This window comes from Phaenicophaeus curvirostris, chromosome 5 (genome assembly GCF_032191515.1).
Source record: "Phaenicophaeus curvirostris isolate KB17595 chromosome 5, BPBGC_Pcur_1.0, whole genome shotgun sequence".
Taxonomy (NCBI): Eukaryota; Metazoa; Chordata; class Aves; order Cuculiformes; family Cuculidae; genus Phaenicophaeus; species Phaenicophaeus curvirostris.
The window spans coordinates 58688213-58708736 of record NC_091396.1 but is presented as its reverse complement, the minus strand read 5'-3'; the positions used below and the strand labels follow the sequence as shown (position 1 = coordinate 58708736).

Sequence of the window (20524 nt, the reverse complement as noted above, 5' to 3'; positions counted from 1 at the left end):
TATTCTTACAAAGCTTTTGTGTGTTCTCCCCAGCCCTTCAGAAGCAGTAATGGGCCCCATAGAACTCTTTGAATCACAGGATCGTTGGAAAAGAACTCTTAAGATCATCCAGTACAGCTATCAGCCCACCACCACTGCGTCCTGAAGTCCCACATCTATACCTTTTTGAACATCTCCAGGGATGGTGACTCCCCACTTCCATAGGCAGTCTGTTCCAGTGCTTCACTGCACTTTACTTAAAGATTTTTTTCCTAATATCCAGTCTAAACCTCCCCTGGGACAACTTAAGGCCATTTCCTCCTGTCCTGTCACTTGTAACTTGGGAGAAGAGATGCCTACAGGGCTTAGCTGTTGTGGTTTAGCTCAAAGCATTCAGAAGGGTGCTTAATGTTGTTATTTAATGCTTTAATGCTAGATTTGCTAGTTAATGAAAGTGTATTTGGCTATCCGATGTATGGAAACACCTGTATCATTCCAAATTGTACGTGCGTGTGATCTGTTTTCTATTTGAAAAGTAAAAGTTTATTTGTGTAGAGTAGCAGGATAGAAATGACTACCTAACATGTCCACTGACTCCAGTCCAGAGCAAAAGTCCTAGCCAAAATGAAAATGAAAATTAAAATCACTGGTAATTCTTATCTATGGTATTATTAGTGGAACCCTTTAGTAGCATATACATATACAGGTTGGATGAGGCTTTGAGCAGCCTGATCCAAGGGAAGGTGTCCCTGCCTATGGCAGGGGGGGTTGGAACTGGGTAGTTGTCACGGTTTAGTTCAAACCACCACAATAATCTTTTAAGATCCTTTCCAACTCAAACCATTCTATGATGTAAACAGATGATGTAAACAGCTGCATGAGAAGACTTCTGCCAGTGTACTGAATCATCATTATTTTTCTAAGATAATTGATAAATATGTTGTTATAAGAAAAGAATATTCCTACAGTCCTTTCACATTGAATGATACTTATTTTTTTTGTTCCCGGTATATCTGATAAAATCCTCTTTAATAAAAGATCATTCACCCTGGCACTGTATCAGGAAATGAACTGGAACCAGTTTGACTTGAATCCTAAAGTAATTGTTGCCTTTAAGAAAGGTAACTTGGTTTACAAATATGTCACTAATAGATCTATTACCTAGTGTCTTCCTTTACATAATTTTGTTCGTGTGTGTAAGCACATAGATGTACAGTAACATTTTAGAACTTTAATGAAGTATTTCATAAGCAAGTTTTTTGAGTAATTGGAAATTATGACATTACCCCATGCTCTTCCAAGCCATATTATAGCATGTGTTGATATATGCAAAGTAAACATTGCCTGCTCTGCTTACAGGAATGCAGTGTAGGTAAACTACAAGTAAACAAGTAGTAGAAAGTGGAAAAACTTCTTTTGTGCATATGACTGTAATCTAGCCAAAAGCATTTACAAGAATTGTTCTCGTTTCAGCTGACATAAGATCAGTAAGAGAGCTTTTAAATCTTTCTGAAGCAGACTTGCAAAGACTGATGAAGCTATCCAATGCAGATATACAGTGCTTACTGAAAAGTCTCTCACACGCTGAGGAGAGACAATATGCTTACAGGTAATACAGTCAATGCAAAAAATCTGTTCTATTTACATCTGAAAGTATTTCACTGGGTGAAAATATAGTTTTGGCTCCTTAGTGACACAGTAATGGGATTCTGAAAGTGAAAAGGCAAATGGTATAGTGATGCTGTAGTGAATTAATTAACTGTCCTAAGGACAGTCCTCTGGGACCTTGAAGGTTGATGGAAGCGGGTGGGTGTCATTCTTCACGGTCAAGCTTGCCTGAAACAGGACAAAATGATTCTTCAGTCTGGAAAACTTGATTAGAGGAACAAAAAATTTCCTTTTTCTTTCTCTATCTCTCTCTTACTGTTTTCCTTTTGGACTAAGACTAGTTGAAAAACGTATATGGTACATTTTTAACTACGTAAACTGATTTGATATGAACACCTCACTCTAAACCAAGCAGGACCTAATAGCTTCCCCTGTACAAATGCTTCATGGCAGCTCTGTACTTAGAATTTATTTCCTTGCAATTTGCATGTATCTTCAGGCCTTGGCTAGAGGCCTGGTATGCAGTTTCATGGTCTACTCTGGCTTTCCATTTCTGTAATTGCTGTGCTTGAACCTTGCTGGCAATATTTTCCTTGAGTGTAGCTTTCCACAGAGACTGCTTAGAGGCAGAGGGAGGAAAAAAAGTTGGAGAGGGAGAAAGGGCTCAGCGTAAACTATCAGTTTTTGAGCAGACATTCAGTTAGTAGGCTCCTTGGGGAAAGGGAGGTGGGGAAAACCTGGCAGAATGAGAAAAATCTCCCTTCAACAAAGAAAATATCTGTTGAAGTAAACCTGGTATACAGCCTCTATTTTGTATCGTTGTGTGTTAGAATGATACTAAATGGCATTCCTTTTTTAATTTTTTTTCTTTTTTTCAGTTATTGGAAAAAAAACAACAAAACCCTGCAGCACTTCAACTGTACCAAGATAAAGATCATCTCACCTCCCAACACCAGAAGCTAAGCCTGGGATGTTCAGTACTAGATACCTTGTTAAAAGGTGCCATTCCTTTAGTGGGAATCACAGAACTTGCTGGGGAAAGTTCTGCTGGGAAGACTCAGATTAGTTTGCAACTGTGCCTCTGTGTGCAGTATCCTTACAAATATGGTGGACTAGAGTCTGGTACGTATTGAAATATGAATCAGTTTATCATTTGGATGACTATACTGTCTTTAAGAACATCGTCAGTGCACTGAAGTAGATGCAGGTATTGAGTCTGTGTTGTATCCTTCTGCAATAATATTAGTAGTAAGTGAATTAGTGATGGACCTTCATAGAGAGAAAACCGTGCTGGACATATCCTGTATCAAAACATAATTTAATACAAAATTACTATTGGCTGGTTTTTGTCTGCCTGCTGCTGTGGGTTGAACGAGACACCTTTAAACAGTCTGTGAAAATTGTTGCTGTCACAAGTACTTACTGACTCCTCAGGTAACCATCACAGCAGAACAGCTTGACAGATTTATCCCTTGGCTATATGGTATATATTCCCTAGTTGGGGGGGAGATTCAAATTTCAAAGAATATTTAGTTTTATTCCAATAACTAAAGTGATTTACACAGTAAAATTGATGGAAATGTAATTGGAGAAAGTTAACATTGTTTTGTAGTCACCGTTTTCCTGGTTTTGCTGAAGTGACCAGGTTTGGGGGTTTTTTTGGTACTTTTTTTTTAATCATCTATCACATTAATCTAATTCCTGATATTTTGGTGTTTAATTATTGTATGCTGCCTTGGAAAGGGAGGGAACTTGTATCACTTTTGAGAATTCAATGTCCTAGTAGTCTGCCGTAGGTGTGTTTTGGCTGTGATCTTGCTCTTCCTTCCATGCAGCACTGGCTTTAATTTGGCAGCTCAGTGGTTGTTGTGGGCAAACTTTATTTCTTGTACTGTATCTGCCCAGGTGGAAAAATCATGGAATGTCCAAATGAAGATCTTGCATAAAGGGTAGTAATTAGCCTGTGGATTACATTGCTTTGCTGTAAGTTAAGTCATTAATCAGAGCAGAAGCAAATATATTTTGTTCGCTCTCCTTGTGCTGGTGCTAACTGCTGCGAATAGTTTGAATGCAAATACATTTTTGTTTGTGCCTCAGCACTTCTCCCTGTGTATGTTGAAAGAAAGGAACAAACTGGAATGGAGTAAAGAAGAAGGTGCCCAGCATCCTAATGACACTCTTGTCTGTTGTACCAAACTACACTCTTCCTTGTAGAACTACAAAAGGGCAAATCTTTTCATTCTTTGTGTTTGGAGATGGTTCTTGTTTCTTATGCTCTTGGTGTGATTGCCTTGTCGTGTGTGTGTTCCCCATCTATCCACTCCCAAGCATTCCATGGAAGATAGGACAGAACGGGCATCATATCAGGGCTTCTGTGAGGGAACCGGAGTGTTTCAGAAGGGCTGAGAGGGCAGAATTTTTGAGGATCTTGAAAGCTAGAGGAGGCAGAAGTATCCTGCTGCAGGAGTTGGAGAGCAAGGGGGGCTTTGGAATCCTTATTAGTTTAGTTTTTAATTCTGCATGGTATCTTGTGATGTGTTGGATACAGTCATGGCAGAAGATATTGTTTGCATAGCACTTAAAAAATGAAACTTCATTTCCCTCCGGTCTATAAATAAGGGTTGTGTTGAGTCTCATGAGATATACAGGAAATTAAAAGCTTATGTTAAGTTTGAAGACTTTTATTTAGGAAGCTTGAGGAGAACAACAATGCTTAGTAACTATTACAGAAGTCTAGCGCTGCCAATAGAAGTTAGTCTGCCAGTAGAATAGTTAATCTCTGTGCTAAATCTTTGCTTACGATTTAAAATCATGGTGGGTTGTTTTAGGGTTTTTTTTACTGCTAGAAACTTCCCTTCTCTTAGGTGGTGATGTTGAAGTACATTTCTTTAGACAGTAGAGATTTATTGTTTGTTTGCTTCGTTTGATTTTGTGATAATCTTGTTTACTATTCTCAGTGCTAGGGGGTTGGCAGCAAACTAAGAAAATGGGACATCCTTTGCCTGAAGGTTAGGTTATCCTTCTGCTATTCTAAGAATGTCAGTTATGGCCGATTGCGTGTTGGCTGAATTTATTTTACATGCCCATATTCAAAAGTAATACATTAATATAATGTGAAAAATTCATATCTATATTAAAATTCTAGATTAGAAAAAACCTGATTCTTGGTAACAAGCTGGTTTGGCGCATGACAGATTATGTTCATAGGACTCAAAATTTGTCCTTCCTTGAGGGTGGGTTTTTTTTAGTGTATTTTAGTTTTTTGTTGGTTTTGAGGCTTGTCAACAACCAGCACAGCACTTTTAGCAGCCTAAATTACAGTAAAGCACTGATTTGTTGGAGAGTGATATGGAAATTAGTCCAATTAGGAGAAATTACCCTAGGGAAATAGACAAGGCAGTTAAGGTTCACTTAATTAACTGTCTAATAATTAGCTATTTAAAAAGCCTTAAGCAGTTAAGTGATGTAATGAATAGTTTACTGTGATTTCCTTGCCCGAGCTTCACAGAAGTTCAGATGGTGTTGAAGAAGCTGCTGTTGTCACTGTAAGCTTCATGAGCTCAAGTGGCTGTGGACTCATTTTCTCTTTAATTTTCTTTATTTGCTGTTGGGATTTTGCATCTGTTCTCATTTGTGTATGCAAGTATCGTGTATGGCTTCAGTCATTGTAATTACTGAAAACAGCATGTATACCCACAGTTTAAAATTCAGAATTCCATCCACTCAAATGCTAGGAAGAAGGTGGGAAAAGTACAGAAGATACCCACAGTTCAACTTCCTATTTTTTAATATATTGTAGGTCAAGAATCATAATCAGATTTCAGCTGCTGTGATCACTGGTGCTTTAGTGGATTCCTTACTCACTGACAAATGTTGTAACTGCTTACAGCCCTCAGTTCCCTCAGACATAAGTGTATACCTAATGGAATTAGGGAATTAAGAACAGAGGCTGAATGTTGTTGTGATAAATGCTATTGGCTGTTAGGGCTGAGAAAAGTAAAAAGGAGCTGAAGTATGATTTGAACCTGTTGTTAGCAGCATAGAAATAGAAATTGAGGAAACATTTCAGTACCTCCTATGGAGGGTGTGGATGATGATGGAGTATTTTTCCGTGAGTTTATAATTAGAGAAGGTCTTTAATTCTCACCCATGAAAGACAATATTTTTAATTAGTGGGCATGGGTAATTTTTTTACTTTATCTGATACCTTTCTGAGTATTTGGAAAGTATTTAGAAGACCGTATGTTGGGAAATTCATGTATTTATTTATTTTAATATCTCACATGTGAAGTAGGGCATTTTGTGTAAATTTGTGGAGGAGTTGGGGAGAGTTAAGTTGACAATGCAAGTTTAGTCCTAAAGAAAACTAAGCTTAGGCTTATCTTTGTCTTACATAGAAGATTCTTAGAACTCAGTACCCTGTGCTATACAGGTGTCCACCAGCAAAATATTTTTATTGTTAGCCATTACTTTTTACTTGATACAATCCTGAGATCTTTCAATTTCTGCTGTTGGATACATTTTCATAATTTTTTTTTCAATGGAATCTGTAGAGATATGGAAGTTGTATCTGGAAATGGGACATCGGAGTCCCTGGAGAGCCAGCGTAGGGATAGACCATTAAGGGGTGGAGATGTTCAGGAAGTCTCACATTGCCTAGCACATCAGCTGCCAAGCTGTGTTAGCAGCTTCAGCCACTTTAATGAGTGGACTTAGTTCTTGGATGTAACCCTGTAAGCTGATAATGCTGGCTAGTTCTGCAATAACAGAATAAAGTATTTCTATTTTCTTTTCCCACCATCCTTGATGTGTATGGTTAATTTTCTGTGCAATAATGCATACTTGTTAACCGGAAACCACAGTAAAAACATACAGACATCACTCAGCGTAGTGTGATTGAAATGTAATGCTTTTTATCTAACCTACCATTTTCAGGAAGAGTTAATTGGACTGAGAATGGGTAAGTGATACTTTTTAAAATGGCTTACAAATGGTGTTGCTAACTACACCACCATGTGTAAATTTAAACCCAAGAAACTTGAAAACAATGAGTAAATTTAATCAAAACACTAGTAGTGCTGATTTTGGCTGGGGTAGTTAATTTCCTTCACAGTATAGTGCTGTGGTTTGGATTTGTGCCCAGAATGGGCAAACTGTGCAGTATCACTGTTTGTGGGTTGGATAAGTTGTGATACTCGAAGTCACCCCAGTTAGGTGAGCAGGTGTTCCACAGCTCTGAAGGATGAGTGTCACCTAGTGGAGAGCACTGAAAAAAGGACCTGACAACTACGGTAACGTTCTAGGAGTGGGTTTTTTGTTGTTCATCATTGCTTCAATATGGCTACAAAAGAAAATCACTTGAATTTCCACATATGTACACCTAGCTTTGGAGTGCAGAATGTATTGGTTTGGTTTTGTGTTGTTAAGAGAGCTGTTCTAATAATGAAGGTGCTTTCCTTGGCAATAGGAGCTGTCTACGTTTGTACAGAAGATGTATTCCCAAGTAAACGTTTACAACAACTCATAGAACAACAGCACAGGCTGCGTGCAAATGTTCCAGCTGAAATCATACAGAAGATCAGGTTTGGAAACAGTATTTTTGTTGAGCACGCAGCAAACTTAGTAAGTAGTAACACAAATCAAGAGTACATAATCCTGCTATAATCCAGTAACCACAGAGCTTTTTGACACAGGAGACCTTTCAAAAGGCTAAAAGTGAACTAAGATGTGTAATGAATATTCCTTTATCTCTGCAATTTGCTGTTAGAGAACTGTCTGTTACAGTGTTTTATTATGAAAGATATTGAAAGATAAATATTAAGTGTTTAGAATGAAACATGTCGTGGATTTTTGTAAGTAATTGTGTTTGTTAAAATGTAGTAGACTTAGTGCTCCTAGATTTACTGCAGCTCCTAAGGAGATCTTCACGGACTTTGGAGGCAGGATATAAATATATATACACAGGGGTATCTGTCCTGGCTAACTTGCAATATAACACCAGAGTTGTTAAACTGCAGTTTAAGCAGATGGGAGGAAAGGAAACAAAGAAATGATACCTGGAAAAGGTAATGACACAGCATAACCACCACAGTGCAGCTGTGTGTGATGCCTGTAAAGTGTCAGAGCAGAACTGGAGGGGAACAGATGCCAACTTCAGTACTGTATTCTTGCCTTGCAAACCCACATATCTAGATTTTTCCTAAGTATCCATGTTCTTTATTGCTAGAATGTCAGAATTTCTCTTTTCTCTAAGGTTTGAAAGTAGCACTTGTTGAATCATTCTGATTGCTGGGGTTTTTTTAGTTGTAGTTTGGGGGTATAAGAAAATTTTGTACATTACTCTGCTTGCCACTTATTCGCTGTGTGGTCCAGGCAGCAGCTGAGTTACCTTTACCATGTCCCTGTCATTGGAAATATTAATTGAAGTTCTAATTGTAGTTTCTGGAAGCTACAGAGTATGTTATTGTAAAACGAAGAGAATCCCTCTGTGGTTTAATAGTATGTGCATCTCTCTAAAATACTCTTAGAAGTAAATAACTACACTCACTGTTAAGTCCAGCAACTATGCAATAGATTACATTAGAAATTGTAATATAGATTCAGTTTGTGTGTATGTGTGTGTGTATCCATACACACAGAACACATTGCTATATGGCGATAGGCAGATGATAGCAAGGGAAGAAAGTGCCCAAACCACAATTAATCAGTTAGTGCATTAATCAGGTATGACACCGAAATTGCTTCTGATTTTTATAGGGACCATTTTATAAATGGGGCGGAGGGAATTCTGTGTAGGCGCATTTCCTGGTGTCATATTTAACACTGAGTATTAATGACTGATGGAAACTGAAGTTTCCTTAAACTGGTGTACTTTAAACTGGTAATTTTTACCTTCTCAAAGTTTAAGAATTTCATTTAAGCTTTTATAGACTCTTACTGTTCTCAAAGGTTGACCATTAAAGCTAATGAAAATAGATACATACAGCATCAAACAAAAATTACAGAGTTCTTTCCTAACACTAGCTTCAAACGCCATCGCCAGCAGGATTGCTCTGGGGCTACAGAACTACAGCATAAGCAGTGTGTAAAACCTCACATTTATGACATGGCTGGAAGGGCGTGTATTAGAATGTATACATAGCAGAAATTTGAACAGCTGATAGGCATACATGGTGTTTTTCTTTTCAGTAAGATCCCATTAAGATACAGTAGGATTTAAATTTCAGCCTCGAGTTACTCCTGATTTGTTAACCAACTTTTTCTTGCGTAATCTTTCACAGGGTCAGCTGGTGTTTCAGGAAAACTGAGATTTCCTGTAACTGCTTTCTGAATTTTGGTATTGGTGGAGACAGTTTGTTGTCCTTGGGAAGTATACGTTGGATTTTGCTCTTTGTTTAGCAAATGTCTGTGTGTTTCAGCAGAGAGTGTCTTAAATCTACCTTCCCATGATGGGAGTTTTATTTTGGTGCTCGCTCATGATAAATGAGGTCGCTGCTTGACACTGAAAGACAACAGTCTGAGAGAGGGCCCTTCAGGACTGTGTTCTAATGGCAGGTGACTCAGCAGGTCTGTAGTTACAGAAATAAGCTGTGAATATAAGAACATTGAGGAAGATGCTGCATGTAAAGTAATCCGTTCAGTATGTTATGTTTAGAGAAGTACCTATGAGTTAATTTGCTGTACTTTGTGAAGAACTTGTGTGGAAGGATCATTACATTAAAAGACAACGGAGGGAGTCAAGAGGTGTGCATTTTTTCTGGGCTCTAAGCAAAGCCAAACCACTCCATTAAGCAGGCTTTCAAAGGCAGTGAAATCATTGGGAGCAGGACATCTTTTGGAGACCTGGGCTTCAGTACCTTTTACTGCAGGTACAGCATTGGAAGAGGGGTGCGTGTTCTTTTTTTGTTTGCTCCTTTTTTTTTTTAATCAAAGTAAGCCTCTAATAGTAGTTAAATTCATATAAGCTGTATCTAGCTAATCAAGCTAAGATAATACTTCACAACTCCCTTTTAGTTTGCCATGAAAGAATAAGGGGTTTCTAACTTGTCTTAATATGTGATCTGATAACTTGGATTTTCTTGGCTTTGTCCCTTCCCTGCCCTTCTGTTTGCTAAAAACAAGTGCATAACTACAGGTCACCTTCAAATGTTTTTCTGCTTTAGGTGACCGATGCTGTGAGCGAGTTGGAAGCTGCTCAGTGCGGTTGTGGGTAAGTCATCCGCAACAGAAATGTCAGACACAGCACGATTTAACCACTGTATTTTTTATAACTCCAGTATGAACTACTAGAGCGTATTAAGAGTGCATTTACCCAGCAATGCTGTGTTTGCTGGAGATCAGCAATAGCCAATGGGCTGTAAAGTGGAAGAAACTGTCTTACGCACTTTTGTGGTAATACCTAATCAGCAAGTCATGGGGGAAATGTTCCCTGGAGTTAATGGCTAGTGCACTTGTTTACAGAAGGGTACTTTTGCATCTCTTCTTGACTCTGATATAACTGAGTGCATTTTCTTTCTGCTTAAAAAAACATAGTGACCAAACCTTATTGATTGGTTTTGTTAGTTGCTTAAGAACAAAATAGAGTATCTTTTGACACCAGGATATTAACAGGGTTTAAACCTATGTATTTGTTGTTTGAATCCTAACTCTAATATTGATTTACTAGCTAAGTTAGGTACTAGATAAATGTGGTTTTTTGCAAGAAGTTAGTTCTGCCCTCCAGATTCAGAAACTGACACAGAAGAAGGATAAGGTTCAATCCCCTCCCGTAATTGTTTTACTGAGAGATTGCACTTTTTTTTGAGGGGAAAAAAAATTGTTTTAAACTTTGGCTTGAAAGTAATACATAGACAGTGTTCTGTCTACCCAGCATTTCAAAGTATTCCTTGTGTGGAATCCAGAGCCAACACACTTCAAATATTTAAGATTCAACTATTTTCAGTTGCTATTTTCCTATCACAAGAGGGCACCCTTCAAGAGAGAGGCAGGTATTCACCATGGCTGTGGCTGGGAATGAATGAATTATTCTGTATAGAAGCACTTGTCTCCAGTTGTTACCTTGCTGTAGAGAGAGCCTAGCATATAGTTTTGTGAGTATACCCTGTAATTTCCGTCTTCAAAGACTTGTAGTTTTAAATATAGCAAAAAACAGTAAATATCAAAACAGCAGGTCATTTCTTCCAGTGTAATTTTATTACAACAGAAGTGAAGGTATTTCACATTAAATCCAGACATGCAGAAATCTGTAATGCTTTCTTTATAGTGTAGTGGATAAGAGAGTCTGTCCATCACTTGGAATAACCTGGGCAAATCAGCTGCTAATGAGACTGATGGTCAGCCGGATACCCCAGCCTGTGCAATCAGCTGGAGTTGCATCACACCCAACTAGAAGTTTGAGGACTTTACGAGTAGTTTTTGCTCCTCATCTCCCTCCATCCTTTTGCTACTATACAGTAAAATTGGAAGGTGTAAAAGGAATAAAATAAATCCTTTGCATAGTAAAGCATCCTGCTCCAAAAATGTATCAAAGCTACTTTACTTCAGGAAGAATTACTAGTAAAATGGAAACCTTCCTAGACGAGGGAAGTGGATGCTGAAATACATGAACAGTGATATGACTACATCAAGCCTTGTCTACACATTCATCAGCTTTTCCTTGGGACAGAAGATTTCTGACGGAGAGTAAAGCTGTGGGCAGGTGGAGGCTGCACAATGAAGAGTGATGGGGCAATTCCAGTGGTAGGGGAGACTTGATTTCTGATTTTGTTTTAATAGCATCCTAATCAAGAAAGAGCAGTTACTGCAATTGTATATCTCTGTTTCCAGACCCAAAGGGACTCCGATTTAACCAGATAATATTGCCTGATGCTGTTTCTAGTCCTCGTGCTGCCATTACGTATAGCCATTCTTCTATCTATAGGGCCTCAGAAATAACACAAAGCAGCTCTGTCAAAGGACAGCTCAGTCACAAAGCAGCTATCCGATTTTTAAACCACTTGTTATTAATAATTAGGACTAAAAAAATACCAGAAGGATTCTTGATTTTAACATCTTTTACTGTAAGAATTAAAATTGCAGGGCTTTTGTACTGTATGGGCATATCTAGCTTCACAGAACTTCTACAGATTCTTTTGAAATGTTGTTTGTTTGGTTTTTTCCCAGTGTTTTCTGGCTTCCCAGTGCCTTCTCCTCATAGCAAAAGCCTCTATAGCCTCTTCCTTTTAAAAAAATAACAAACCCCTTGTTCTGTTTGCCCGTTACTGAATCTATATAACAAGGTAGTTTCAGAGCAAGGGCTCTGTTCATGTTCTTCCCAATAACCTGCACTGCTCTGTGTTTTGTTGGACCTGGAGAACATTCTTGATCAGCTTCTGCGTAGCTGCCTTGAGTGTCTTCTGTCCTTACTGCCAGGCTTTTAGCTGAATTGTGCCTCTGAAGGGCGCCTTTAGCTGTTTTCATCCATCTATGGAGCTATTGCTCTTCTCAGGTTTATGTTGTTTTTAAACCCTTATATGGTGGGGTTTTTTTTTTCAGTCTTTGTACTGTTCATCACATCTTTTTCTGTTGCCCTTGGACTGCTGCTGTGACGTGCTTTTTCCAGTCATTGCTGCATTTGGTGTGAAAGAAAGCAAGATGAAGTTACTCATGCACATTTTCTAAGGCCGTAGACCTTGCTTGGCCTGTGTTACGTGGGTGCCTGCTGCTGTCACTGTATGATGCTCACTTGTATCACGTACTTGATAAGCTTTCAGAAGACAAGAAGTCTACCAGAGTCCATTTTTATGTGTAGTTACATTGCTCAGTTCTGATTTGGAGCAAATGAAAACCTTCCATAAATATCAGTTCAGAGGAATGACGATCACTCGGTAAAAGGGAGGTCCACACATGTTCCTTTTGCGTTCTTCAGGTACACTAGTGAAATAGCTGCTGCCTTTGCCTTTCCCCAGTGATGCTCATTAAGGAGCTAGTTCAGCAGCCATTTTCCTTGGGGAAGCACGCGGCTGGGCAGCAGAAAGGCCAAGTTCTGTCTAGCTGTACGTTGGGTCAGCTGGAACTCTCTGGCAGAAGCCTTCGTGGAGGCTAATGGAGCACAGCACAAAGAAAGGACCTGGGAAGACATGGACTGTCTGACTGCCTCAGGGAAGTTCTTAAGAACAGGCACAGTCACACCTTAGAGCTGAAGAAGGGAAACTAGAGCAAGCAGGAAGGATGAGTTGACTTCAGTGCCTTCTGAAATCCCATCAGTCATTGAAGGGAATTGTGTGTATTGTGTGAATAGCGTAACAAATCACCTCTGATCTCTTTTCTAAACTGTCTTCTATCCTTTGTACTTGGACGCACCCATGTTCTCTGGCAGTTTTTAATAAAATACAAACATGAATCTGTCTTTGTGTACTCAGTGTAAGGAACCAGTGAACGTGCTATAGCTCAGAGCCAGAGCTACCTCGTCTTCAAATCCCCATGTTCCACACCTAACAATTTTAATGAAGATAAAGTAATGCTGCATAGGTAACTCTCAAATTGTTTTCTTCCATTCCTGGCATGTTTATGTGGGACAGGAACTTCAGCCAATATGTTGCTCATCCTGTTGTACTAATCTGATTTTTAAAAAAGCCAGAGATGGATGCGGCTGACGAAGGGGGGCCAGATAGCCTGGTCATGCATTTACAAAAGAGCCTCATCAAAGCCCAGGCTCCAATCCCTGGAGTCCACCTCACTGTGAACCACATTCAGACACACATCTTGAGGCTCAGTGTTAAAATAGGTCGATGGCTCTTTTCACAACCTGGATGCTTGCAGGAATGAGACCAAAGTGTTAAGAGTCATAGATGGGTCTGTAGCCAAACTCCCAGTTCGCTTGATGAAAGACACCTTTACCAACAAATTTAAGTAATGCCTAACCCGAGCAAGTTTTCCTGTTGCTACCCTTGTTATTTAACTCTCCAGCTGGAGGCTTAAATCTGAGTCAGAGAATGTTACCGTATGTTTCCTGGCTCATCATCATGCACAAACCCTGAACCTCTAAAATGCATCTGCTCCCCAGGCCTGCAGTTTGCAGTCAATCCCTGGCAGCAGTTGGATATTCAGCTGCGGTGTCTGCCCCTTCCTTCCCTTACCCACACGCACAGTCAGAAATCACGAATGCTGCTCATCCACCATGGGAACAGCTTTGGGGTGCAAACCCTCACACAGAAAGTGAATGAAGCATCTGCCCTTTTTGAAGCCTTGAGTCAGAAGCGTTGAAAAGTGCTTAAGTTTTAATAAATGCAATCTAAGAATGTTCCTTTTACACGGTTTTATTCATCTTTGGATTTCACACTGAGATTTGTTTCTATATGGGGAAAAAAACATTGAATTTTTACAAAGAAGGGTTATGCTCTAGAAAGTACCAAGTGCATCATCTTCAGCCTGCAAGGCTGCGTTGAAATATTTTCCTACACTTTGAAAAGAAACATTAAGTGACACTTGAGCAACATAAACATTTTCAAATTTATCTACAGATCTTTGCTGTATTTTAAAAGGCCTTTTTCAGCAGAAAGATCATATCGGGCTCTGGAAACACTGCTTTGGAAAAGCAGAACCAAATTCATTTGTGCTTGGTAAAGAATTTACACAACTGACCTGTTAACAAAACAGGGGTTTTGTTACAAGTTTCTTGATGAAATCACAGCAAAATACTACCATTTGTTACAAATAACATTTGTGGAAGTTTATTTTCAACAGTTTTATGGAGTAGACAAACAGGTGAACTCTGAATGGGATTTTGTCTGTAGCTGTGGTACAAGAAGGATACCTCAGCATTACAAATGAGTTTTCTATTGTTAGGGTTTGGTTTTGCTTTTTCAAATCAGGCCCTGGAAAACATAAACTACCAATCCTGATTGCATAGAACTCCTTCCTCTGGCTTAACCACACTGTAACCTACCACCACTAATATATAACGCTTCAAGTACATAATTGAAAACTAAAGACTCGGTAAATCTCCACACTTGAATTGTGACTCGAGTATAAATATAGGGAGCCAAAGGATTGGTCTGGTTTTAAACACCAATTTACTAAGCTTGTTCCATGCTGAATACAATTTTTAGTCTCTCTCATGTGTGCCAGCACAACCATTGGAGCATCTTCGACCTTTTGGATGTAGCTGGAACATTCTGAACTTCCAACTACGACTCTACATATTCCTTATTTAAAAGCAGGCGTAAGTAATGAACAGTTTTGCAGCTTCACAAAGAGTGTAACCTAAAAACTCGGGCCTTTGGCCTCTATCAGATGTTAGCACTGTGCTTTGCTTCTTGCTTTGAACCAAACCATTCCGTAATTCTATGGTTCTATTTTGGGGTTTTCTTTTCCTAGATGACTGACTTTTGACTATTCACCATGCTGAGACTTGGGAATGGTCTGGGGTGGGGAATAATCAAATGTGGATGTTCAAGATTTCCCATAATTCTAAACTAGTAGAGAAAAAACCCTGCCAATTTCTTTACCAAGCTTCCACAAGCCTGTGATAATGTAAAGTTAATACAATGAAACTGTAAACTTCACAGCATCACACCTTTTCTACATTTATTCTCTCCATACAGACCAACACTACCAGAAATGCAATTCTCTTAGCAGCTTTCAGACAAAATAAATGACCTGCGTAACAAAAACTAAAATAACTTGAAGTCATCAAGTATTGTAAACACACTTTCAATGAAGCAGTGCATGTCCCTTTTACTACATATTTACAGCTGAACCACACCTCGTTAAAAACTACTGGATTCAAAGGGTACAATTTAAACACAAATACTTCTCAAGCCTAATTTGCTGCCACTCAGGAGGACTTGGTGGGGAGGGTGGGGGTGCTGTTTGTTTTAAGAAAAGGTACAAACTCTAGATAACATTCAATTGTTCTTCCATTGTTTAAGTGCTGTGTTCTATCCCTTCAGTATTACAAGCACAAACACCACAGCAGCGGTTCAGCTGTTCCTCTAGAGGAGGAGCAAACCATGAAAGAGTTACATTTTATGATAATATTTAATAACACCTAAACTCAAGACCAAATACTGACAATATTCCTAAAGACTTGTGCAAAACCAGACAGACCGAAGGCCAACCAGGCACCTTTCCATCAGTAACAATTCAATGTACAATTCATCCTACACGCAACCCTTGCTGACTGAACACTCCACAAGAACAAGGCACTGCTCACAGCAGAATCGAGAGGAACTGGCCTCGTCTGGAGTCCTCATTATGCTTTTAATGAAGTTCACCCTTAAATCTCTTGGCAAGCACAAACATGCTAGATTAAAACCAAAGCTGCACTACCAAGGTTGCAGCTTTCCTAATTTTCAAGGTCTCTTCTAGTCATCTGTTTCATCAGGGCTGTTGATTTAGTCCAGTACTGAAGATACCCAGGAATTACACCACTGGGTTTTTTGGTTTTATGCTTTCTGCAACTGAAACAGAGGAAATTCAAGCAGAGAAGCTTAAATAAATGCCAACTGAGAAACCCACCTAAAATTTAAATGTACACAAACCAGCTCTTGACAACAAGTAACTAATGATATAAACATAATGCGAGTTGACTTTAAAATTGGGTTTGTTCTTTACAAGTTTTTCTCAAACTGTGAACAGCACATTGCCTATCATTTACGGATTTCAGGAGGAGTCTTGAAATTTGTTTCTTCTCTGAAAAATAATTAACCCATTAAATGTAAGAACTGTTTAATAAGCAGTAGCTCAACAATTTAAGATTCCAACACACTTTAAAATACTGTATAAAGGTTTAAAACATTTAAAAGCACACTACTAGTAATGCCATCAACAATAAGATCCTAAACAAGAAAGCTCCCTCACTGTCACCATCAACATACTGTGGTCTTGCATTTTAAAAATGAATGTATGCTGTAATTCAGCAGAGTTAAATATTTTATTGATGTTTATACAAGTTCTTTTTTCTTTTTTTTTTGAGAGGCTGCAAAAATAAATTTCTTTCAAAGCTAAAAGATTAATGTGGAAAACACATTATTTAATTTAAGTAATTCCATATTAGCAAAATCAGTCCTGCACCTAAATCGTTTTGTGGGTTTTTGGAAGTCAGACTTTTAGAATGGTCTGGGAGTGCAACAGCGAGCCCTGCAGAGCCCTGTTACAAGGTGCTGAGCCACTCCTCCCTCAGGCTGGTGGGAAGAGATTGATGGCAAGGGGTGTTTGCAGCGAGAGTTTCTCACGGACACAGCTAGAGAGCTGGATGACACAACCTCAGACTGTTCGGGAAGTGAGGCAGGGCTCTCCTGTGTCTCCGTGGCTGCCTGGCACCTGGACACGGTCCCCACCCAGCCTGGTCACCTGATGTACAGTTCTCTGCACAAAGCCAGCTTAGCCTGAGAACTGAACCCACCAGTGCAGAGAACTGGACCCACCAGTGGGTGCACATAACGTGTTTTGCTTTAGGGGGGAAAAAGGTATATATATTACGTATATTTTTATATAAAAAGCTCTTAATAAAAAGATTACAACTCAAGAGTCTACATTATATGAGTATATATTGTTAAGATAACTGAGCAAGAATCTGTCTTTGCTCGAGTTCATTAACGAATTGCACTACTCTGTGCTAAAACTTCTACATATTAGCAGCATCATATCTCACTGTTTCTAAACTGTCTTCATAGCAGGTATATCATACGCAGCTTTTTTTAGAGAGATGCTAATAACGTACTTCCTGGTAAACAGTCAAGTGCATTGCATGTACAACTTTTTGCATCAGTTGTTGTAACACAACATAAAACCAGATGTAAAGCCAGTCAAATACTTCTACGAAGTACTAATTCCAACGACTTTTCACAGCCTGGTCAAATACTAAAACTTCCTTATGTCCCCATGTTTTACCTCCTACCGTTGGTGCTAACCTTGAATGAAAATTCCAGCTTTTCCCAAAGTGAATTTCGTTCAGCATTTTCCAACTCACAACTATGACCACAAATACATTTGTACACACACTGCTTGGTTTTTTTTACTTTCTCACCCAACTTCACACGAATAAGAATTTTTACAAAAGATGAACAAAATTACAAGCTTTACAGAAAAGCAAAAGGAAACACTAGTGTCTATAAAATATTTAAAACATACATACTCAGTTCAGCAGCAGTCCTGTATACAGACAGCATATATATTAACTGTAAGTAGATTTAACATGGGTGTGTGGTCAAACAAGTTGCTTGCCACTTATGGCCATCTAGGGCTCCCACTGGGCCCTTCAGATCTGGGTGGTCCTCCGCACAGCAGCTGCTCCACCGTGTTACAGCTCGGTGTGGAGTTGCCTGCTTCTGCTGTCATCAGCTATTACGGAGAAAGGCAGCGTAAGGAAGTGTTGGAGCACTTTCAGCAACAGAGAATGGGACCGTGATTTCCAGTGGACAAGCAAGAAAGTTAACCTGAGGCTTGATGTTCCCCTAAGAGCAATAGCAGCTGCTCTGGGACAGTTGCAGTCCAAAACTTCTGTATCCGCCAGCCACACAAGGTGAAGGTGAAACCATTTTCCATTTCTCTTGATCAATGTGAACTGTTCTATCAGTTATTGTGCCCATAGACTTCTATCCATAAGTATCAGAGTTATGGTCAAGAGTATTGCTATTCATGCTATCTATACGTAATGTAACCTCAGCCACCTCTTAGGATTTAATAGCTCAGTCTAGTGGTAAAATAAGCTGTGTCTAAGTGCTGTTTTGCCAGCTAAGGTTTCTAACATTACAATCATCAGTGGTGCAAAGGGAAGCCCCACCAATACAGTATGCTCAATTTGAATTTATACAGTAATGCACATAAACTTGTCCTTTTCTCACTCCAGCACTGTATATATTTACTGCTACACATTTCAATTTGCCTGCATTTTTGAACACGTTTGCATTTTGGTATGCTTTAAATATGTTTGTATTCTTGCATTTTTTTGGCTGCTGTAGTATGCAGATCCATTAAAGAAATCAACATATGTAGCATGAATGGGAGCAGTGCAATCAGCAACATATGTCTATATAGTTTTCCTTTAGAAGAAAATACCCACTAATGCTGTGTTTAAAATTGTCCCTATTTAGAAAAGTAAAAACAGCAGTCCACTGGCAGAAAACCAATTAAATCTACCACTAGGTGTTCCTATACATAATGATGAGGAACCAAAGCTTTGAAGGTCTCAGTGCTTCTTTATTCACAAAGGAATATTAGCTAGCTTCTGTCCAAGAATCTCAATGCGCCAAATCAGTATGACTGACACTCAGAGCTCTCGAGTCTGTCAGACAATTATTTCGTTCCTGTGTGAAGGGGAAACAAACAAACAAATAAATTAAGCAGATGTCCACATAGTTCAAGCAAGTAAACAGAATTATTAGCTTTAACAAGCAGGAACAAGCAAATAGGAGGAGCTACAGAGAACTGGCCATGTTCATGTTGGGCAGGGGAACATTTTTCCTGTATTCTAATAAACACTTTTTCCCCCTGAAATTTCAACTGGCAACACTGAAAAAGATTATGCTGATACATAAATGCACCCTCTACAGCCACGAGCCAAGCCTTACCAGAAATGCAAGAGGCCACCTATGGGAATTGCCATGAATGTCTATAGTGGGAGAACCAGAAAAGTTCCGAAGAAGTGAGGACTAATTTCAGTATCTCAATGTACACACAAACAAACTACTCTTCTGGGAATCACAGCACAGTAAGGATCCAGTTTAGGGGTACCTAAGGCATGATGCTTAAAACCCTGGTGCTTTTGCTGTGAAGAATTATGCTTTACCCTGGATTTTTTTTTTTGGCTGAAGTTTTGAACACATTTCACACCACAGAAAACTCTGCAGTACATTCATTGGAGATATTATAGTTAAGACACCTTTATGCCACTCGACAGTAAAGCGAGAGCCATACAGTTTGGGATTTCTGGCTACTGTAGGATGAACAGTGACAAAGATCCTCTTTACAGTTTTGTTAGTACAGAAGCGATTTTATTTTCCTAAAATTAGTTGCAGTTACTGTGTTAGTGAAGTGCACAACAGTGTTTAGGACGCAGAGCATCAGTCACTTATTTGACAATTTAAGAAACTAGTAAAACGAGAAATGGAAGCAGCGATCAGGCACACCATGTACAGTTAAGCAAAATCAGAAAGTTTTATATTAGCAGAAGCACAACATAGATCAGACAAACTTGTAGAGAATGCTCCTGTACAACCTCAGAAACAACTGAAGGCGCATTTAAGGGAACCTGAACATGTACAGCAATTAAGATAACTGGGCCCTTAGCAATAACGGGGCAGAAGTAAAAATTACTTAGTAACTGGGCTTTACGAGTTCTTATATTCTTAAGTGGTGCTTACAAGAATGTAAGATTTCAGAAGTTCCAAATCCACTTCAATAGTTAGAAGGTCCAAAGCCAGAGACTGCTTGATATCATAAATGCCAATGCTCTTTACTGGTCAGACTTAAGTACTTGCTTAAAATTCAGCATAATCCACGAAAGCATTATAGAACAATGCCTTAAGCGTACACTTTAAACATCTTACTGAAGAAGGATCTTACCAAGCACTAGGAGTTTGCTCTTTTATTATTTATGATACTCTTTTATTGCAAACCCTACTAACAATATCTAATTTTGTAAGAGTATTGTAGGGCTTCTTACTTGAAAATGATCTTCAGTAGCCTTGCCACCCATGTTAAGAACATTCAGAGAACTGGCACGCTTCATGCTGCAACCAGGACAGTGAACATGCAAGGATAAACCGATCAGAACAGCTGAAAACTCACAGCTTTAAAAACACAATTGTAAGAACAAGCAACACAGTTAAGGGAGTTTAAATGATGCCCCAAAACTGATCTGAGGGATAACCTCTACAATAACTACATATTCTGTTTATATTAAGTTCTAAATTACATATAAGACCCCAAAAAATTCATCCTCTCAGAACTTAAA

General features: G+C 38.9%; 2 protein-coding genes and 1 long non-coding RNA gene across 7 annotated transcripts in view; 2 read left to right on the top strand and 1 right to left on the bottom strand.

Moving 5' to 3' along the window:
• The first annotated feature begins 1045 nt into the window (after positions 1-1045).
• On the top strand, positions 1046-7394 carry LOC138721374 (DNA repair protein XRCC3-like). The gene is given in 6 exon segments (XM_069858407.1): positions 1046-1100; positions 1453-1549; positions 1551-1588; positions 2497-2709; positions 7055-7209; positions 7281-7394. Coding segments are annotated over 6 exon segments (672 nt in total).
• Positions 7395-9103: 1709 nt separating this feature from the next.
• LOC138721597 (uncharacterized) lies at positions 9104-10983 on the top strand. Its single transcript, XR_011337570.1, has 3 exons — positions 9104-9153; positions 9242-9796; positions 10850-10983. It is a non-coding gene; the product is annotated as an uncharacterized lncRNA (long non-coding RNA).
• Positions 10984-13831: 2848 nt separating this feature from the next.
• Positions 13832-20524, bottom strand: part of KLC1 (kinesin light chain 1) — a 47508-nt gene continuing 40815 nt past the window's right edge. For 3 of the 5 annotated variants that reach the window (XM_069858878.1, XM_069858877.1, XM_069858879.1), the window contains exons 15-16: positions 20234-20300; positions 13832-18875 (exon numbers count right to left, since the gene is read on the bottom strand). In XM_069858878.1, the coding sequence (XP_069714979.1) occupies positions 18810-18875; positions 20234-20300 (133 nt within the window). In that variant the 3' untranslated portion in view covers positions 13832-18809. The remainder of the gene's footprint in view (positions 18876-20233; positions 20301-20524) is intronic. The other 2 variants (XM_069858881.1, XM_069858882.1) reach the window with 1 other exon arrangement.